General features: G+C 28.9%; 1 protein-coding gene across 1 annotated transcript; it reads left to right on the top strand.

Annotated features, from left to right (window-relative positions):
• Positions 1 to 15,525: 15,525 nt before the first annotated feature.
• LOC108339416 (fatty acyl-CoA reductase 1) lies at positions 15,526 to 18,066 on the top strand. The gene is made up of 10 exons (XM_017576550.2): positions 15,526 to 15,604; positions 15,693 to 15,796; positions 15,864 to 16,066; positions 16,160 to 16,260; positions 16,362 to 16,554; positions 16,637 to 16,798; positions 16,954 to 17,035; positions 17,129 to 17,401; positions 17,487 to 17,614; positions 17,706 to 18,066. The coding sequence occupies exons 1-10, from the start codon at positions 15,526 to 15,528 to the stop codon at positions 17,863 to 17,865; spliced, it is 1,485 nt and encodes a 494-aa protein (XP_017432039.1). The 3' UTR covers positions 17,866 to 18,066.
• The last annotated feature ends 547 nt before the right edge of the window (positions 18,067 to 18,613 follow it).

Here is an 18,613-nt window from a genome sequence, read left to right as displayed (position 1 = left end):
CGAAGATATCTTTTAAGATTTTTCCTTTAACTTGAGTCTTCAGAGATACACCACTGCTTGCAAAAAAATTATAGACAATATTCATTGTATTCTGCCTAACACTTAACCAATAAAATTGAAACTGGTTTTACATTTGCTTATGCGAGTTTATTACTATTAAAAAGAGACATGGATGGCTTTTATTTTAGATATAGTGATTTCAGCGAATGGGCAATGCTACAGAAATCAGAGTAACCTTTCAAGGGTTGGGTGAATTTTCCGGTGGACATTCCAAACAAAATGGGTCGCTGTAAACCAGTTTTGAGAAAGATGATAAATCAGTTAAAACTATAAGAAAATCTAGTTGAGGTAAGAAAAAAAAAAATAATACTAAATCTTTCAAAACAAATAATTTATAAAAAACACTTACGGATTTTAAAGTTTTTCTTTTTGGAATGAAAGTTATTTAATGATAAATCTTGCTAAGAAATTTGATTATTCAGTTTAAGTTTCTTACTGTTGCATTGGTTTAATTTTCCCATCTATATATTTACTTTGTTTTTATAATGTTTTCTGTTTTCTTGTTTTTTTAATAAAATTTTCACATACTATGAACTTCTTTGAAAAAAAAAAACAAAAAAAGATAGCAAAAAGATAGAAAAATAAAAAGAGAGAGCTCAATCCATTTTTTTAATACCCTCATACATTATTTTTCTTTTACACATCATTTACAATACCCACACCCTCCATTTTCTTTTTACACCTACTTTTCAATGGACATATAGACTAACACATTATTTTGTCACTATCTAACTGTTGCTCCCTCCACCACCATCCTATACTTCCTTTACCTCTCCACACTATTTTAAATACAATTATATCCTTAAGTTAAAAAATTTTTTACTTTTACCCTATTTTAAATAATTTGAAACCCTAATTTTACTTTCCCGGCACCCATCCACAAAACTCTCTTCTCTTTTCCCCATTTCCGTTTCACCTCCCCACCTCCCGCATTTCCATTCCTTTTTCTTCCTAGTTTTTTTTTTTGGTTTGAAAGCTTTCATTGCAGCCGTGGTGTGAAGGAGTGTCGTCGCCATGGTGTGGAGGAACATCGAGGAGCGTCTAGAGCATCAACCAACGTGAGGAAGTATACATCAACAGAGGTGACATCCTTCAACGGATGTCCCATAATAAAACAAACCCTAAAATAAAAAAACGTAACCTTTAAACGGAGGTGACATCCTTCAACGGATGTCAACATCCGTTTAAGGTAAAACGGATGTTGACATCCGTTTTTCCTTAAACGGATGTTGACATCCGTTGAAGGATGTCACCTCCGTTTAAAGGTTACGTTTTTTATTTTAGGGTTTTATTTCAAGGTTTATTCGAATACACACTTGGAGGAAGCATGGCACACACTGCACCACAAGAGCGACACTGCACCACGAGAGGGAGACTGCTTGATAATTCTTTCTACCACCACCAACCTTTGCAACTTGTAGTATCTCACAATGACGAAAGAAAGAGAGGAAGAAATATAATGTTAAAATGAAAGAAAAGTATTTTACTCATGTACGAGACTAGAATAAGTTATTAGTGAAATAGGTTGTGAATGAGTAAAATTAAAAAATAATAACCTTAAAAATAAAATTTTACTGAGGGGCAGAATAGTAAAGGGGATGTGGAGGGAGAAATGTGTGGTGGTGGAGGGAGCAACACCCGTGACCCTATTCCATTTTATTTTCATACCCCTCTTTAATGGGCTAGTAAGCCCAATACGTTTCTTTATTATACCAATCTTATTTCTTTTCCGCACTTTCCTTTTTTATGGACCAGAAATTCAATGTTGTTTTTTCATATCTGCACTCCGATTCCATACCCTTTGCACCCCTCAAAATCCTTTCCACTTACAACTCGACATATGATTTGAGAGTTTTCATTTTGTTATCAGGGACTGCATAAAAATGGTTTTAGTCAATGAATAGCTCACAAGGTTTGGCACCATCGAAAAAATTGCTAGATATTATTAAATAACGTTTATCATCATCACCTGATTCTAGAATTTATTTCTTTTTTCGAGCACCCACATACTCATTTTTCACATTCAGAAATTTATTCCAAATACACATGTTAAGGACATCGAGGAAATCAAATCAAAGAAGCAACCGTCGCATTGTTATGCAAAAGGTGGGATCGAAAGGAGAAATTAATCAAAGAGCGCTGTTTAAACATGGAAAAGAATTTGATGAAGATAAAAAGACATCGAACGAGGCTAAATCGAAATAGAGAAAAACACGAGAAAAGTAATTGAAATAGAGATTTAAAATTAATTTGAGAGGGAGGTTATGTGCAATCATTCTTGTAAAACATGGAGGTAAATAAGACATCTGACACAATGTTAATAGTTTTAGGATAATTACTCTAATTTAAGTATTTTTATTTTATTTTATTATGTCAAGTAAAATAAAAAAAGGGAAAATATAAATAGATATATAAAATATAAACATAGGATGACAAACAATTTCACCCATTCTAAGAATGCTGCGTAGAAGAAGAAATGAAAAATTTATTGTTGATGGAAACAATGAGTCATCATTTTCATTGATTTTCTTTACCAGTTCTTATTTTATTCTTGGTAATTATTTTACTGCAAATTATATTCCTCCAAACCCTTCATCACCATTATTTTCTTTATATATCCTTTTTCTCCCTAGTCTTTTATTTTGATTCTCCATTATTCCATCTTCAACAATAAAAATATAAAAAAATATGATTCTTCGAAAGAAATGCATGAATTGTTTATTTAATTCAATATCAGTGAGAGTCTACTGATTTAAAGATTTTGTGATTTTGGTTTACAATATAAGTAAATTATTTGTGAAATTTATTATGAGAGTGGATGCATAAGCACTTAAAGACTTAAAAATCAAATTTAAACATATTAAGTTTTCTAGCCCATTATAAATGAAATCACGTCGAGTAAACTAGATTTATTTGAAATCTTAATCCTCGAAAAACAAATTGAAACACCTGATGGGACCACTTATGTTTGAATTACCATTTACAAATGGTTAGTTTTGAGAGAACTATTACAAACGAAAAACATTGATGCTTTGAAGAGATTTTGATGATGATGCACTTGAAGAAACATCTACATACATTGTTAAAAACATTCTTTGTAGAAACAATTGTATAAGGCTTTAACTTTCAATTGTAAGCATTTAAATGTTATGTAACTACTCTTAAAGTATACTTTTCTCTCAATAATAATCCATTATCACGTGAGGTAATCAATTATCATTAGTAAAATTAAAAAATGCTTCATCTCGACAATAATTTATAATCACTAAGGATAATTGATTATCTCTGAAATTTATAATTGTCTAGGGTTCGACAATAATCAATTATCACTAAGGATAATTGACTATCACGTTTTTCAAAATTCATAATGACCTAAAATAATGATTATCACTTTTGATAATCGATTATATCTAGCAGTTGGGAGTTGTCTTTTCATTTTCTGACCCTTGGCCTATAAATAGAAGTTTCCTAAACTTTTTGAAGGTAACCTAAACTATTGAGAGTACAAAATTGGTTATGAGGAAACTCTTGCGTTTAAGTGATGATCAAAGTCTTGAAGAAGGAGAATCTTGTTGTTAGTGTGTCTACGGTTCAAGCGATTCTCTATCAAGTTGTTCAAGCTGATGATCATTCCCTCGTGTGTTGAAGGAAGGTGTATTCTTAGTGTTTATTTGTTTATTCATCTTGTAACCTCAAACTGAATTTAGTAAAAGTTAATCACTCATTTTATAGTGATTAACAACTAGACCTATAATCTTTTGATTGGATCCAGTATAAAAATCACCTGTGTGATTTTTCTTATCTCTGCATCTCTTTCATTCAATATGTTCGAAGAAATTTCTAAAAGGGAAAACGATAATTTTTAATAGAACCAATTCACCCCTCTCCTCTTGGTTTTGTGTCCGTTTACACGTTCTTAAACATTCCACTGTGTGATACTAATTCCTACAATTGGTTTTGTGTCCGTTTACACGTTCTTAAACATTCCATTGTGTGATACTAATTCCTACAATTGGTATCAGAGCTTGCTTTGATAGTTTTTCAAAATTTTTGAAAATGGTTGAACAAAATCAAGTGTATGCTGAAGGTGCTTCCATCAACAAACCACCCATTTTTACCGGTGGTAACTATGCTTTCTAGAAAGTTAGAATGAAAATTTTTATGGGTATGTTGACAGAAGCATATGGGAAGCTGTGGAAAATGGTCCTATAATTTGTACTCAAATTATTGATGGTGTTGAACAAGAAAAACCATATTTATCTTGGAATGATGAGGAAAATAGAGAGCTCCATTTGATATTAAAGCTCGTAACATTATTTCTTCTACTGTTGTGCTTGATGAGTTTTATAGAATCTCTATGTGTAAGACAGTCCAGGAAATGTGGGAAGTTCTTCATGTAACTCACGAAGGTACATATGATGTCAAACGGGCAAGAAAGAACACGTTAATTCAGGAGTGTGAAATGTTCAGAATGTAGTCTAAAGAAACAATAGCATAGGTGCAAAAGCGTTTTACTCACATTGTCAACCACCTCATAGGACTAGGTAAAACATTTGATACTAATGAACTTAATGTCAAAATTTTGAAAACATGACTCAAATGTTTCTCCTTAGAACTCTAGTTCTCACAATATGCTTTAACTACACAAAGAAAAAGCCTATTAGAGATTTGAGAAAATTCTCATAATTATAAACAAATAGAGATTCACCTTGAGCTATTTTGAGTCACATGCATTGGACCGGAGACCAGATACAACTCAAAATACTATAAAAAAAGGTGTAAATATTGAACTTTCTTTGTTTTTAACTATAATTGCTTGGATGCGTAAAGCTCTCTACTAGTATCCTTTTTACAGTCTTTGATTTTCAAACAAATGGTAGATTAAGTTAGAGATTTAGAGAAAAAGGTAGAGAGAAGTTTTAGAAGTTATAGAGAGAAGGTGGTTTTTACAACTCTTTATTTTTTTTAATTATATCATTAGTAAATATTACAATCTTATCCTCTTTTTCCTCCCCCTCCTCATCGCCTGTTGTTACATCATTGGTCGCCTTCAAATTTTCCTCTTTTACTCCCTCCTCTTCTTCCTCTTTGTTCTACTCTTCTTCTTCCTCCTCCTCCTCCTCCTTTTTTTCATACTTATATTGCTATCAACTTCACTTTCATCGTCACTTTCGTGATATAAACATGTCATGATCACCATTGATGTTTCCTCATCCGACTCTTCCTCCTTATCATTATTATTCTTCTCTTTATCTTCTATTCAATATCCAAATAATTTATAACAATTATCTCATTAGATTATTAATAGATTTATTAACAAATTTAAAAAAATTAAATTATCGAAGGATTCACTAACAAATTTTAAAAAAGTTCAATTATTGACAAATTTTAAAAATAAATTATTACTAATAAATTTTCTACGACATGTCCGACACAGAAACTTGAACACCTATTACAAATTATAATTCACTGGTAGATTTCAAAAACTATAAATTATTGGTAGATTTCAAAAACGGAATAATCAATTACCAATAAATATTTTGATCACAAATCTAATATATCCGCCTATCAATCTGATTCATCAACTTATCAAAATATTTTTTTTATGAGTAAACTTTTGTGGACAATTTAATTTTTTCTTAAAGTATTTATATTGAAATAATTCTCATAAGTACTCTATTAAAATTTTATACATTTATGAAATTTTTTAATTCTTCTCTTAAAGCTATTAAATTCTAAGAAATATTTATAAGAGAAAATTTTACAAAATATGAATATTTTAGTAATCATGTAACTGAAGTATCAATAATTATGAATTTAGTGATAATAAAACGTTAGACATGATATTTATTATTAAGACAAAAATGAATGAAAATGAGAGAATATTTATTGAAGAATATATAGTCCAAATGAAAAGATTTATGATTTGATTAATTCAATTTTTATCATAAGACAGTTGATATAACCGTAGTAGTATGTAACTTGACCTACTTATCTTCTATGGTAGAATTGTTGTAAAATAATTTATCGATTGGCCTTCTGAAAATCAAATATATGTGAGTTTGATTGCAATAACAATAGTGCCAAAATCTATAATCTATGACTAATTAATAATTATGGTGCATCTCTTTCTATTACATAATGTAATATTGCATCCGTAATAATTTAAAAGTAATTTGACCAATCAATTCTTTGATATTTTCTTTTAGCAGTAATCCATCAATCAACCAATCTTGACTATAAAGTAATTAATCTAACACACATTATTACAAAACAATAAAGAATATTTAAAGTAAATATTTCTTTGAACTGATTATTTAAGAAATATTTAGTCAGATTAAAGAAATGATTTTTTACACAAGATTTAACTAATTAATTGGGTGATGTTTAGTGTAAGTTAAGTTCTTTGAGACGTGTTTAATTTACATAGATAAAAATATAAATAATTAAATTAAAAACTGGGAGTCCATCTTATGAAGAAACATTTCTTAATCTAATTTGTCACTTGATAATGACCATCTTATCATCTCTTAATATTGACAACGTGAAAGGTTTCAAACTAATGTCTTAATTATCCATTGTTGATAATTAATGAGCATTTTTCGTGGATGACATGAAGAAGAAAAAAAGTGTATAATGAGATATAGAAAAAGTATGTCGTACCATGGTGTTTTTTCTTTTTAATTTCTTTAATAAAATATTCATGTAATAATAATGATGTAACTTATGATATAGAAGAAATAACACAAATATAGTAGATAAGAGAAGTATAAAAGTAATATCATGGATTTTGACAAAATATCTTGAGAGAAACAAATAATATATCTAAAACTTATATGTATTATCATTCTAACTAATAAAATAAATTTGAGAGTACATAATTTAATATAATTATAAATTATGAATAAACCTACATATATATTTAAAATACTATTATTTGTTCTTTCACATTCTTATATTTATAATAATTAAATTAGAATTAAAATTTAACAGACATAATTACTAAAAGAAAAATATTATAAATAAACTATATTTATAAACTGGTTATAAAAAATAAATAATAAATAATTTCATTTCATATTCCTTATGTAACATTTAAAAAACAATTTATAATATCATATTTTCTATATATAATATATATAATCATATTATTTGATAAAATTCATAAATATTTTATTATTTTCTTAAAATAATATAAGACTAAAATAAAAAATTAATTAATTAATTAAAAAATAATAATTAATATTAATTAATTAAAAATAACATTATTATATAAAAAAAAGATAAAACATAATTCTTTATATATATATATATATATATATATATATATATATATATATATATATATATATATATATATATATATATATAATATAATATAAAGACCCGATCAAGGTTCAAGTTAGGGATGCAAAAAATCTGCGTCCACGGATATCCGTGAATAAAACCCGCGACAGATAGTTAATACCCGTGGATATTTACTACTCGCGGGTAGCAGATATTTTAATACCCGCTTATAAACGGGTCGGGTACGCGGGTATTATACTATGCGTACCTGCGCTATCTCCAAAAAATAAAAATAAAAATTTAATTTATATTTGATTAAGTTAAATTTAATTAAAATTAAAATTAATTTAAATTTTATAAAGTTAAATTTAATTAAAATTATATTTTAATTTTAATTTAATTTAATTTATATTATATTTTATATCTATTTTTTAATTTTATTTAAATTTTATTTTAATAATTTATAAAAATATATTTTTTTAAATATTTGCAGGTATCCACGGGTATCCGTGAGTTTTAAAATATCCGTGGATATTTTTTTAATGGGTATCCGTGCGGGTAACGGGTGAATTTTTTCTATTGGGTCGGATTGCGGATAGGCATTATCTGTGTCCCATCCGATCCGTTACCATCCCTAATTCAGGTAAAACTATTGCTTTATGTCTTAAAAAAATCTCAAATACTTTGAAAACAAAAAGTTTTAGAATTTTTTTATTTAATATTAATTGCTTTAATTCTCCGAGAAAAAAAACTTAAATACTTTTTAATATTAATTGTTTTAGGTCTTTAAGTAAAAAAATTCTCAAAATATTAAAAAAATAAATTTTAAACAAAATTACGAAACATCTTAACATAATATAAATTGTTTTATTAATAAATACAAATTTGTTACAAGTTTTCTAAATTATTACCTCTGTGCATAGATTGATAATTTTTTTATTTTTTATTATAATTAATTTTAAACCTAAAGTACGTGAGTTATAAAATAAATTAAAAATGTTCTTATTTTATTTAATTATATTATTTAGATAAAATTTTAGAAAATTTGGAGGACGAAAGTGATGAGGTCTTTAATCATCCGCCACTAGTATAAAGTAGCTTATGAAATTAAATGAATAATGTTTAACACAATGCTAAAACTCAACAAGGTTAATGCTGCAGTTAGGTAAGATGTTAGGCTCTCAAAAGTGATGGATATCCAATTTTTTTGACTTCACTTTGTAATGACATTGAAATAACTCATATCACCTTCTCACACTTTAAAAATGTGATTTGTGATTTTTATTGTCATATAATTTTTAAATTAATTTCTACTTAATTTTTTTTCTAATTAAAACAGGTATTTTATTTTTTAAATTTAGACTTAGTGATAAACTTAAACAGAATATAATTCTTATTTTATTTTTAAGCAGCAGTTATTTTAAAAAAATTAACATGTAAAATAAATCTTCTAGAATAGAATAAAAGATACAAAAATAATAAAAGACTAAATTAAACTCAAATTTATACAGAAAAAACTAAATCAAATCTATTTCTAAAAAAATAAGACAGTTAATAAAAGTAAAATGCTCCATAAATGCCACATATCAATGAACGAATATTCTCACTAAAATGTGCACAATGGTTCTTATTTGTATAAGAAAAAACATGCATACCCCTAATTTCTCAGTTCGTTCTCAAAACATTCAAATAAGCCAGTACAACAAAAAATTAAAATTAACGATAAGAAAATTACGTTAATAATTGCAAAAATTTGTCGATAAAGTTATTGACAATTTAAACATTACACTCACAACATGATTGTTTTATTAAAAAAATTAAAAATAAAAATAAAAAGAACAAAATAATAGAGACCATACTATGGTAAAAATACATAGTATACATAGACAAAACATACTTATTATGAACAAACTAAGTAAATATATAGATGAAAAATAGTAAATATATAGATGAAACTAAACCTCAATAATAAAATTCTCCACTCTATTAAGAGATTTATCATTAACTAATCCACTTAAAATTCACAAAAGCCTTTAAAACTATTATATTTTTAGAAATCTTTATTTTGCAAGATTTAATATTAACTTTTTTTACCAACAAAGTTTTCTTATAATTTGAGTTGACTTCTCATCTCCACAAAATTAGAATATTCTCTTTTATTAAGCATATTAGTTTATTAAAGGTTTTTTTTTTTCAAAACGAACTTCCTTAAATGTCAAAAAATTAAGAAGTGTCTCAAAACTATAATTATATTATTTCTATAATGATTTTTTTATAATACTAATCGATAGGGTCTCATTGTTAAATGATACAAGATCTCATACATTTGAACCCATTGTTGTGGACCCAAATCCATTACTATGTGACATTTTCTTTTCCAAGTGAAATCCCCTATTATATGAAAGAGTACAAAAGTGTTTTCATTGTTGTAGAATAAGAAACCTTCATACCTTAATGCATGTATTGAATTTATTCGGAGCTATTAGAGCTAAATATACTTTTTAGGAAATATGAGTCGAAGTAATAACAAGAATATTTCTAGTGGAACATCTTTCACAATATTCAGAGATATAGTTCACTAAAAGACCGAGAGATAAGTACTTTGACTCATTCACATCCAGATCATGAATGTTAGGAATCTCTGTTATGCAAGAAGACATTGGTTTTGCTAATTTGAAGTGAAAGGTTATATAAAATTGATATATTTTTGGCATCATATCCATAAATAGCGTATTCATCATAGGTAGAAGCTCTAACTACATATCAAGGCCACAATCGGTATAGTCACTATCATCAATGTCATCAATAAGAAAAACTTTAAGCTTGTTATCTAGGAACTTGTTTAGAATTAGTGTAACTAAAGGAACATAGGAGTTTGTCGCTAAGTATTTAACCAAATAGGATTGTCTAGTTCCTATCGAACCTATCACTAAAATACCCCTACTAGGGTGAGGTAGGGCTAAACTAAGCGAAAAAGGTTTTTCATGAGATGAGAAATGAAAACTATTAGCCCCCAGAAAGTTTATGAATAAGTAATTGTCCAATAATTAACAAGGAATATACATCTTTCTACTAAACATGATGTATTGAATTCATAAATCATTAGATACTTTTTTTGAATGTCAACTAAGTATTGTAAGTAAATTGCTCCCGGTTGTTCACTTATTTGATAACCAGAATTATTGTTTGATAAAGGATCACTATGAGTACGACTTAATAGAATTTGATTAATCATTTTTGTTGTTGTTAAGGTACCAAGAATTATTTTTCCTTATCATCAATTGAATCAGACCTATAATTCTATTTGATCATCAATCCAATCACCATTCACGTTTTTATTTTTCTTATCAAGGAATAAATTGTTTACTTGGATGTCTTGTATTTCTCGAAAAAACAATTCGATTAATAAGAATTGGTATAATACTTATGAGATCGATGAGATTCCAATATTGATTCTTAGAACATATGAATTTGACCCCATAAGTGGGGGACCACCATAACATGTTGCTACCAAAGCAAAACTCTATATTTCTTCTAGAGAATCCCGTAATTGTTCTAAAGCAACAAAGATTCTTTAACTAGAAGGAATCCAATTTAGATGTAAGATACTTATTCAGAAGTTTTCGCAACTTAATCATGTATGGTATAATCATAAAAGATTTTACCTTTTTGAACTTTGTCTATAACTCACTATAGACTCGAAAAATAAAGAGAAGATGTGTACGAATGAGTTATCCAACAACAAGGAGAAGGAAAATGATTGAATAGAATAACTCTTAAACATTTTGCGATTTGAGATATGTCGATATCAATAGTAACTTATTATTTCGATGAGTCATTTCTTCAAACAAAAGAAGATTATGAGAATTAGAGTTGTCAAAACGGGTAACCCGGCTTGACTCACCACAGGTTGGTCACTTAGTGAGTCAACCCAACTTGGCTTACTTATTAGCAAGCTGAAAAAATTCGAACCCGGCCCGACCCACCACGGGTTGGTGGGTTAAACGGGTTGTCTCTTTGACTCATTTAATTATAAGTTTTTTTAAAAATAAAAAAAATTAATTTTTTTAATTCAAATCTAAATAAACGTCGCATTAAAATGATGTTAAACTCCTAAGACAATTCAAAATAAAAAAAAATCATACAATCCAAGCGTAATCCAAAAACATGTACAAAAGGCGAACAATTATAATATTGATAATTTTTAATATTGATAATTTTTGTATCACTTGTCCATCTATAATATTAGAGTCCTAAATAGATAAATCTATAATATTTTTCTCTTTTGAAACATCTTCTTCTTTATCACCATCTACAATATAATAAAAAAATACTAACTAATAATATTGAAACACAAAATAATAAATAATTAAATTAAATTAGGTGAATTGGTGAGTCAACTCGGCTCATCACGGGTTTAATCCGCGGTGAGTCGGGTTCTAAGTGGAGCCGGGTTGAAAACTAACCTGCATAAAAAAATTACATTTTTTTCAAACCTAACCCAACTCAAATCCGTGGTGAGCCGGGTTAGTTCGCGGGTTATAACCCATTTTGACAACACTAATGGAAACAATTACTCGTAATCTCACTTATCATATTCCATTATGGAAATGAAATCTCATAAATTCGCCATACTATATTTGACATATGCATAATATCATGAAAAATGGATACAAATTTTTGACTGCTACTTAGTATCCACAATAATTGTGAAAAAATATCTAAAAGTATGAAATTTAGATATTTTTACTCCATCAAGGTGAGGAACCATGATATATATATATATATATATTTGGAATAGATTCCATTTTGAGAAAGTTGAAAAAACACTATCTTGCTGAAAGATTCTATACATGTAGTTTTTCTTAAGGTCCTTTTTTAGACAAGAACTTCTTTTTTTCCTTTTTTGGGATGATAAGTATTTCTCATAACATGAAGTGTGAATCCAACCCATGTTTGAATTGAAATTGAAATACTGATAAAGGAGGCTGGTAAGTGGTTTTTTCAAAATGGACTATTTATCCCTCTGTTAGAAGTGTTCCAAAAATGTCCATGATTGAGTAAATAGCTTCACAAATGAATGAATCGTATCAAAATGGAAAATGAAAAGACTTGTAGAAGTTATACCCTTCATCGTCACTTTGCAAAAATCATTAGGTATCAATCTGTTAGATACCTATAACTCGATTGGTGAAATAACATCTCTCCTAAAAAACAAGTTTTTTTTATCATTGCATAAATAAAAGATTTTGTTGCGAATGGACAAGATTTCGAGGAATTATCCATGTGTAAAATCATAATTATTGATACGAGCATTTTCCACAAAAAAGAATCTTTTGTTATCATAGAAGCATAAACGATATTGATTATTCAAGAATCGAAGTTGATTTACTTTATAAAATATCAATGAGCTTTTATGAAAAGGATTCACGGGATTCAACCAATTATCAGGATCGTGGAATATCATTGAGAAATAAGAATCCGTGTTATCGAAAAATTTCCTACTATTCTTTTCTGTATGGAATGAGTCAATCATCCACTTTGGTATCTTAATGAACAAAAATGGTGATATTGTTCCTTCATTGATCAAGAATTTTGATTTTTGGGAAGTATCTTGGTCATCCAATAATAAGGTGATGACAATCCCCTAGTTAGGATGAACCAAATCTAGAGGAGAGCCAATAAAAGTGGTCATGGAAGTAGTTTGTGAAAATGATGATGGGTGAAGGATGACTAAGTGTCTCGACCATGGATAATTTTATGGTGTTAGATGGTATGTCTAATAGTTCTTTAAGAGAGGTTAGACCAACTCTTATAAAAGGTAGTTAAAGAAAATCACTTGAATTGCTTTAATTTAGGAAGACCTTACAATAGTATTACAGCACAGTATAACTTATTTGATCATACAAATGATTTTTTTCAGTAGACCAACAAAATAAACTTCTTTTAACAAATTTACACCAAAATCATACATGACAAAGATTTAAACATGTAAGCAAGCCCAATCACATGCCCAGCCACACAAAAATCTGCACGCGGGACCTTAAACTGCTCCAGCCGCAACAAATCTACACGCATGAATGAATGACCAAGCAATCCAACCACCCTAAAACTGCCCCAACCACAAATCCAACGCGGACGGCACCCAACAAAACATCCACTGTATTTTTCCGACAGCTTTCATTTCATATTGATGGATGTTTATGTTTTCATATTATAAAAACTTCAAGAAAAACATATAAGCACAATAACATTTATTTATATAATTCTACTAAAATATCTTCATATTTCACATTTTGGAATTAAGGCATTGCTAATAACTTGTTCTAGTACTTTTTATAATACTCAATTGATTAAGTCATTGGGATATTAAAGAGAATATAATTAATATAACTAGTAGTCTTAAATTTCTATTTTACAAAAGTTATTTCAAAAACATTTATACTAAAATTCATTTAATTGAATTAAGAGGATTATATTATTATTTTTTAAGTTGGAGATCAAAACGTATAAAAGTGTATGACAGAAAAATTCTAATTTATGAGCTCTGTTTCTGGTGAAATGGGAGGAGGATGACCGTATGAAGAGTTCCTGTCAGTCGAGCATCCTGCTTCCTCCTTGCTCCAATTAACCAATCGGTGTATGGGGGGTGACCTACAGAAAACATTCTCAAGTCAGAATTTGTCTCTGTATCTCTATAGTAATTTAATAATGAGTCAAAGTAAGTTTGCATCGACATTAAACCCATATTTATAGAGTTTATAAAAATCTGACCAATTAATTTACCTCTTAATGATCATTAATGCAAATCTTAACCGCTTAACAGTAGCCGTTGTGACATTAACTGCGTTTTAATTCTGCTCAATGGTTGTCGGGATCGAGCGGTCCTGAGATGCTTTCTTGCACCGTCAATAGCTCGATCCTTTCCACTCAGCTTAGTAAATCCATAGTAACAAGCTCTTAAAATTATTTATATAAAAAATAAATTCAATAACCATATGCAAATTGTTTCATTGCTTCAAATCGTCTCCATGCCTCAGCTGTCAACACATTTAGTGCATAGTACGTTGATGACCAAGACAAGACTTTAATCCATTTCGATGGCATTAACCATCCTTTCTATTTTTGTCAATAAGTCACTTTCTATCAACAAAGCTTTCATTTCACATCGATGGATATTAATGTTTTCATATTATAAAAAAAAAATTCAAGAAAAACATATAAGCACAATAATATTCTTTTATATATAATTTTACTAAAATATCTCCATGTTTCATTTTGGTATTAATGCACTCCCAATAACCTGTTCTAGTATTTTTTTATAATACCCAATTAATTAATTCATTACGATATTAAAGAAATTAATTAATTTACCTATTAATCTTAAAATTCTATTTTTTTATACAAATTATTCCATAAACATTTATATTTGGAAGATTTTATAAAAGGTGCTACACGGTTCGCGACATTTTCAGTTTCTAAGAAGAGACTAAACTTTTGTTTTTCAAATAAACTATACAATAATAAATAAAAAAACTACCCCTTTTAAATCTACATTCAATTGGTTTTATAATAAAATATTATATTAACATAATAAAAATAAATAAAAATAAAATATTATAATGAAATAAATAAAAAATTGAAACTTGAGTGTAAGAGAAAAATGTTGAAGTCAAAGTAAGATCACCCTACAACACATTTGTGATGAATAAAAGTGCTAACTAATACTCTCCGACGTCGATTAAATAATTAAAAACAATATTTTTGGGTGAAATCGAAGGACCTTAAACCTTATAAGAAGTTCACAAATATTTTAGCACTTTCTGTATACTACTTATTTTTGGACTAGAGAGTGTTAAAAAAAGGTATAAAACTAAAAATAATATATATATATATATAATAAATACTTAATTAATATATATTATTTATTTTATATTTTTTGACATTGTAAAATCATTTTATGATGTGAAAAAAATATAAAAAATTTAATAGATATTAATTAGATGTTTATTATATATATATATATATATATTATTACGTTATTCTTAAAACATTTCCTATACACGTGGCAATGTCTAGCAAACCCTAACCCAGCACTTTCGCTATTTGTATTCTTCTGTCTATATATAGATAGTTATGGCAATTGGCAAAACCATGAGAAAGCTATACAACTCTTCAATGGAGTTTGAAAGTGTTCATTACTTTCTAGAGGGGAAAACCATTTTAGTTACGGGTGCAACGGGATTCCTAGCAAAACGTATTTCTTCTTCGAACTTGTAACATACTTTGTACAACAGAATTTATTATCAGTACAGTATGATTAATCTTTGTTAGTGTTAATGCAGTTTTGATGGAGAAGATATTAAGGGTTCAACCAAACATAAAAAAGTTATACCTTCTTCTAAGAGCAGGAAATTCAGAAGAAGCTGCACAACGGCTGCACCATGAGGTAGTCATTAATTACTTAACTTATCTTTATTCGTAATCATAACGTTAACTGAGCACATATGTATCAGGTTCTGTCGAAGGATTTGTTCAGGGTGCTACGAGGACAGTGGGGTGCAGATTTTGTCTCCTTCATATCTGAGAAGGTGTTGGCTGTTGGTGGCGATGTTTCCGTTGAGAACTTGGGAGTCAAAGACACAGAGCTCAGGGAAAAGTTGTGGGAAGAGACAGACACCATAATAAATTCTGCTGCTACTACCAAGTTTTATGAGAGGTTAATTACTTTTAAACTAAAGATAATGAATGCTTATAATGTCTAATACGTTCATTTTCAATATGTATAACTTTGTTGTTTTTTTTCCTACAGATTGGATGTTGCGATGGGGATTAATACGATGGGTGCTCTTCATGTTCTGAACTTTGCCAAGAACTGTAGTAAATTACAAATGCTTCTTCATGTATCTACAGGTACGTGTTTATAATAAGAAACGTGGAAAAGCTTTGATGATATTAACAGAATAAGTTTATCTTGTTCCCACATTAAACTAAGCATTCTTTTTTCTTTTCAGCTTACGTATGCGGTGAGGGCAAAGGACTTGTGGCAGAGAAACCTTTTCATATGGGTGAGACCCTAAATGGGTCCTCAAGATTGGACATCAACTTAGAAAAACTGTTAGCTGAAGAGAAATTGAAGGAACTTGAGGCAGAAAATGCCAGTGAAAAAACAATCTCATCGGTTATGAAAAACCTTGGAACTATAAGGTGAGTTATTTCATTTTTCCTGTATTTTGGAAACCCTAAAATTTGGATGTTGAATGTTTGGCAATGATACATTTGAATTCAGGTCAAACTTACACGGATGGCCAAATGTGTATGCATTTACGAAAGCAATGGGGGAACAGATTTTGATGAACATGAAAGGTGATATACCATTGATCATTGCACGCCCCACCGTAATACTCAGCACTCACTCTGAACCATTTCCCGGTTGGATTGAAGGTGTCAGGTATATGTATTTCAAATAATTATGAGAATATTTAGAAAAACTATACATAAAAAATATTATTAAATGAGATTTGTATATATTATGAATCTTCTCTTTATCTTTTAGGTGTATGGTGAGAGAAATTCTTACACAGTTTAATTACGTGATGAATGCAGAACTATGGACCTCTTTGTTGCGATGTACGGTAAAGGAAAATTAAGAAGAAGCGTGGGTCGCCGGAGTACAATTATAGATGCGGCAAGTTATCAATTTATTCATTTTCTTTTTCTTTTTCTCTCATAATTTTTTATTTGGAAACTGAAGAATAAATTGAAGTGATTATGTATGCAGATACCAGCAGACATGGTGATAAACTCCATGATAGTAGCACTTGAGGCTTGTTCAAAGAGTTGTTCAAAGGCATTGATTTATCATATTGGTTCTTCACTGAGAAATCCATTCAGAATTTCTGATCTTGAGGACTTGGCCCATCAATACTTTACAAAACATCCTTTGACAGACATGTATGGAAAACCAGTGGCGAGTTCCAAGAAAGTTACGTGGATGTCTAGTGTGAGTTCATTTCACAGATACGTCAACATTCGATACATGCTAGCTCTCAAGGTTTGCACCTAATTGTTTCATGGACATTAACGCACTATGCTATTTTTGCACTTTCTAATTCAATTTTTTGTCTCTTATTTTGAAGGGAGTAAAGGTGATGAACAAAGTGTGCTGCTACGGTCACGAGGCTTTTTACAATGAAAGTAAAGAGAAAGTTAAAAAGATGGTGGGAATAATGAGACTTTATAAACCTTATCTCCTCTTTGAGGGAATGTAAGAAGAAAATATATACTCCTAAATTGATGTTCCAATTTCGGTTTTATGTATATATGATATGTTTTTTTGTGGATCGTCAATGACACAGCTTCGATGACAAGAACGCAGAAAATTTAAGGATGAGAAAAATGAAGGGAAAAGATGACGATGATGTTGGAAGATTTAACTTTGATCCCACAACTATTGATTGGACTCATTATATGTTAAACGCTCACATTCCTGGACTTGTGAAGTATGGTGTCAAGTAATTAGGTTGGATTTGTTCTTCAGTGCATCCTTCGTTTCTTTCATATCTTCTGTGATACTTGTTATTGTCAATAACTCAATGGGGAAGGAAAGAAATTGCTGCAGACATATACAAAAGCCTCATTCAAGGTTGTCGTTTTAGAGAAATGTTTCTATCCTAATAAATGTTTGTGCTAGCAAATGTACTTGAATCCTCTATCAGTCATATCTTCCTCTTCATCAAGTTCTTTATTCTCTTTCCTAATACAATATATGAATAATTTGTTCTCTGATCTTTTTAGTTTTTGTATACTTATTTTAGTCTCTTATTATTTTTAATTTTCTAAGCCTAAAAGTCCAATCTGTTTTCCATAAAAGCGTTTCTAATATATATAACTTTTGTCATTTTCTAACATCAAATCCACTTTCTTCTCGTCTTTGTGAATTATTTGACGTTTGAACCCTAACATGAATGAAATCTCATCAACTATCATTTATCACAGCAAAAAACCGTATAAATTATGACAAGTTATTAAACTGTCATTTTTTTCACATAAAATATGATTGTTTAAACCATATTTTTAAACGATGATAAGCAATAAAAATATTAATAAAAAATCATAATTTGTTGAAAACGAATCTATTGGTAATTTATAACTTTTGACTGATATTATGATTTATAGACAAATTATTGATAAAATTTAATTTATCGATAATTTACTTGTCTGTAAAATTTATTGAGAGAAATATTTCAAGAAATATCGACAACAC

The sequence above is a fragment of the Vigna angularis genome, chromosome 5, assembly GCF_016808095.1.
Source record: "Vigna angularis cultivar LongXiaoDou No.4 chromosome 5, ASM1680809v1, whole genome shotgun sequence".
NCBI classification, from domain to species: Eukaryota; Viridiplantae; Streptophyta; class Magnoliopsida; order Fabales; family Fabaceae; genus Vigna; species Vigna angularis.
This window is presented reverse-complemented; position numbering and strand designations above follow the sequence as displayed.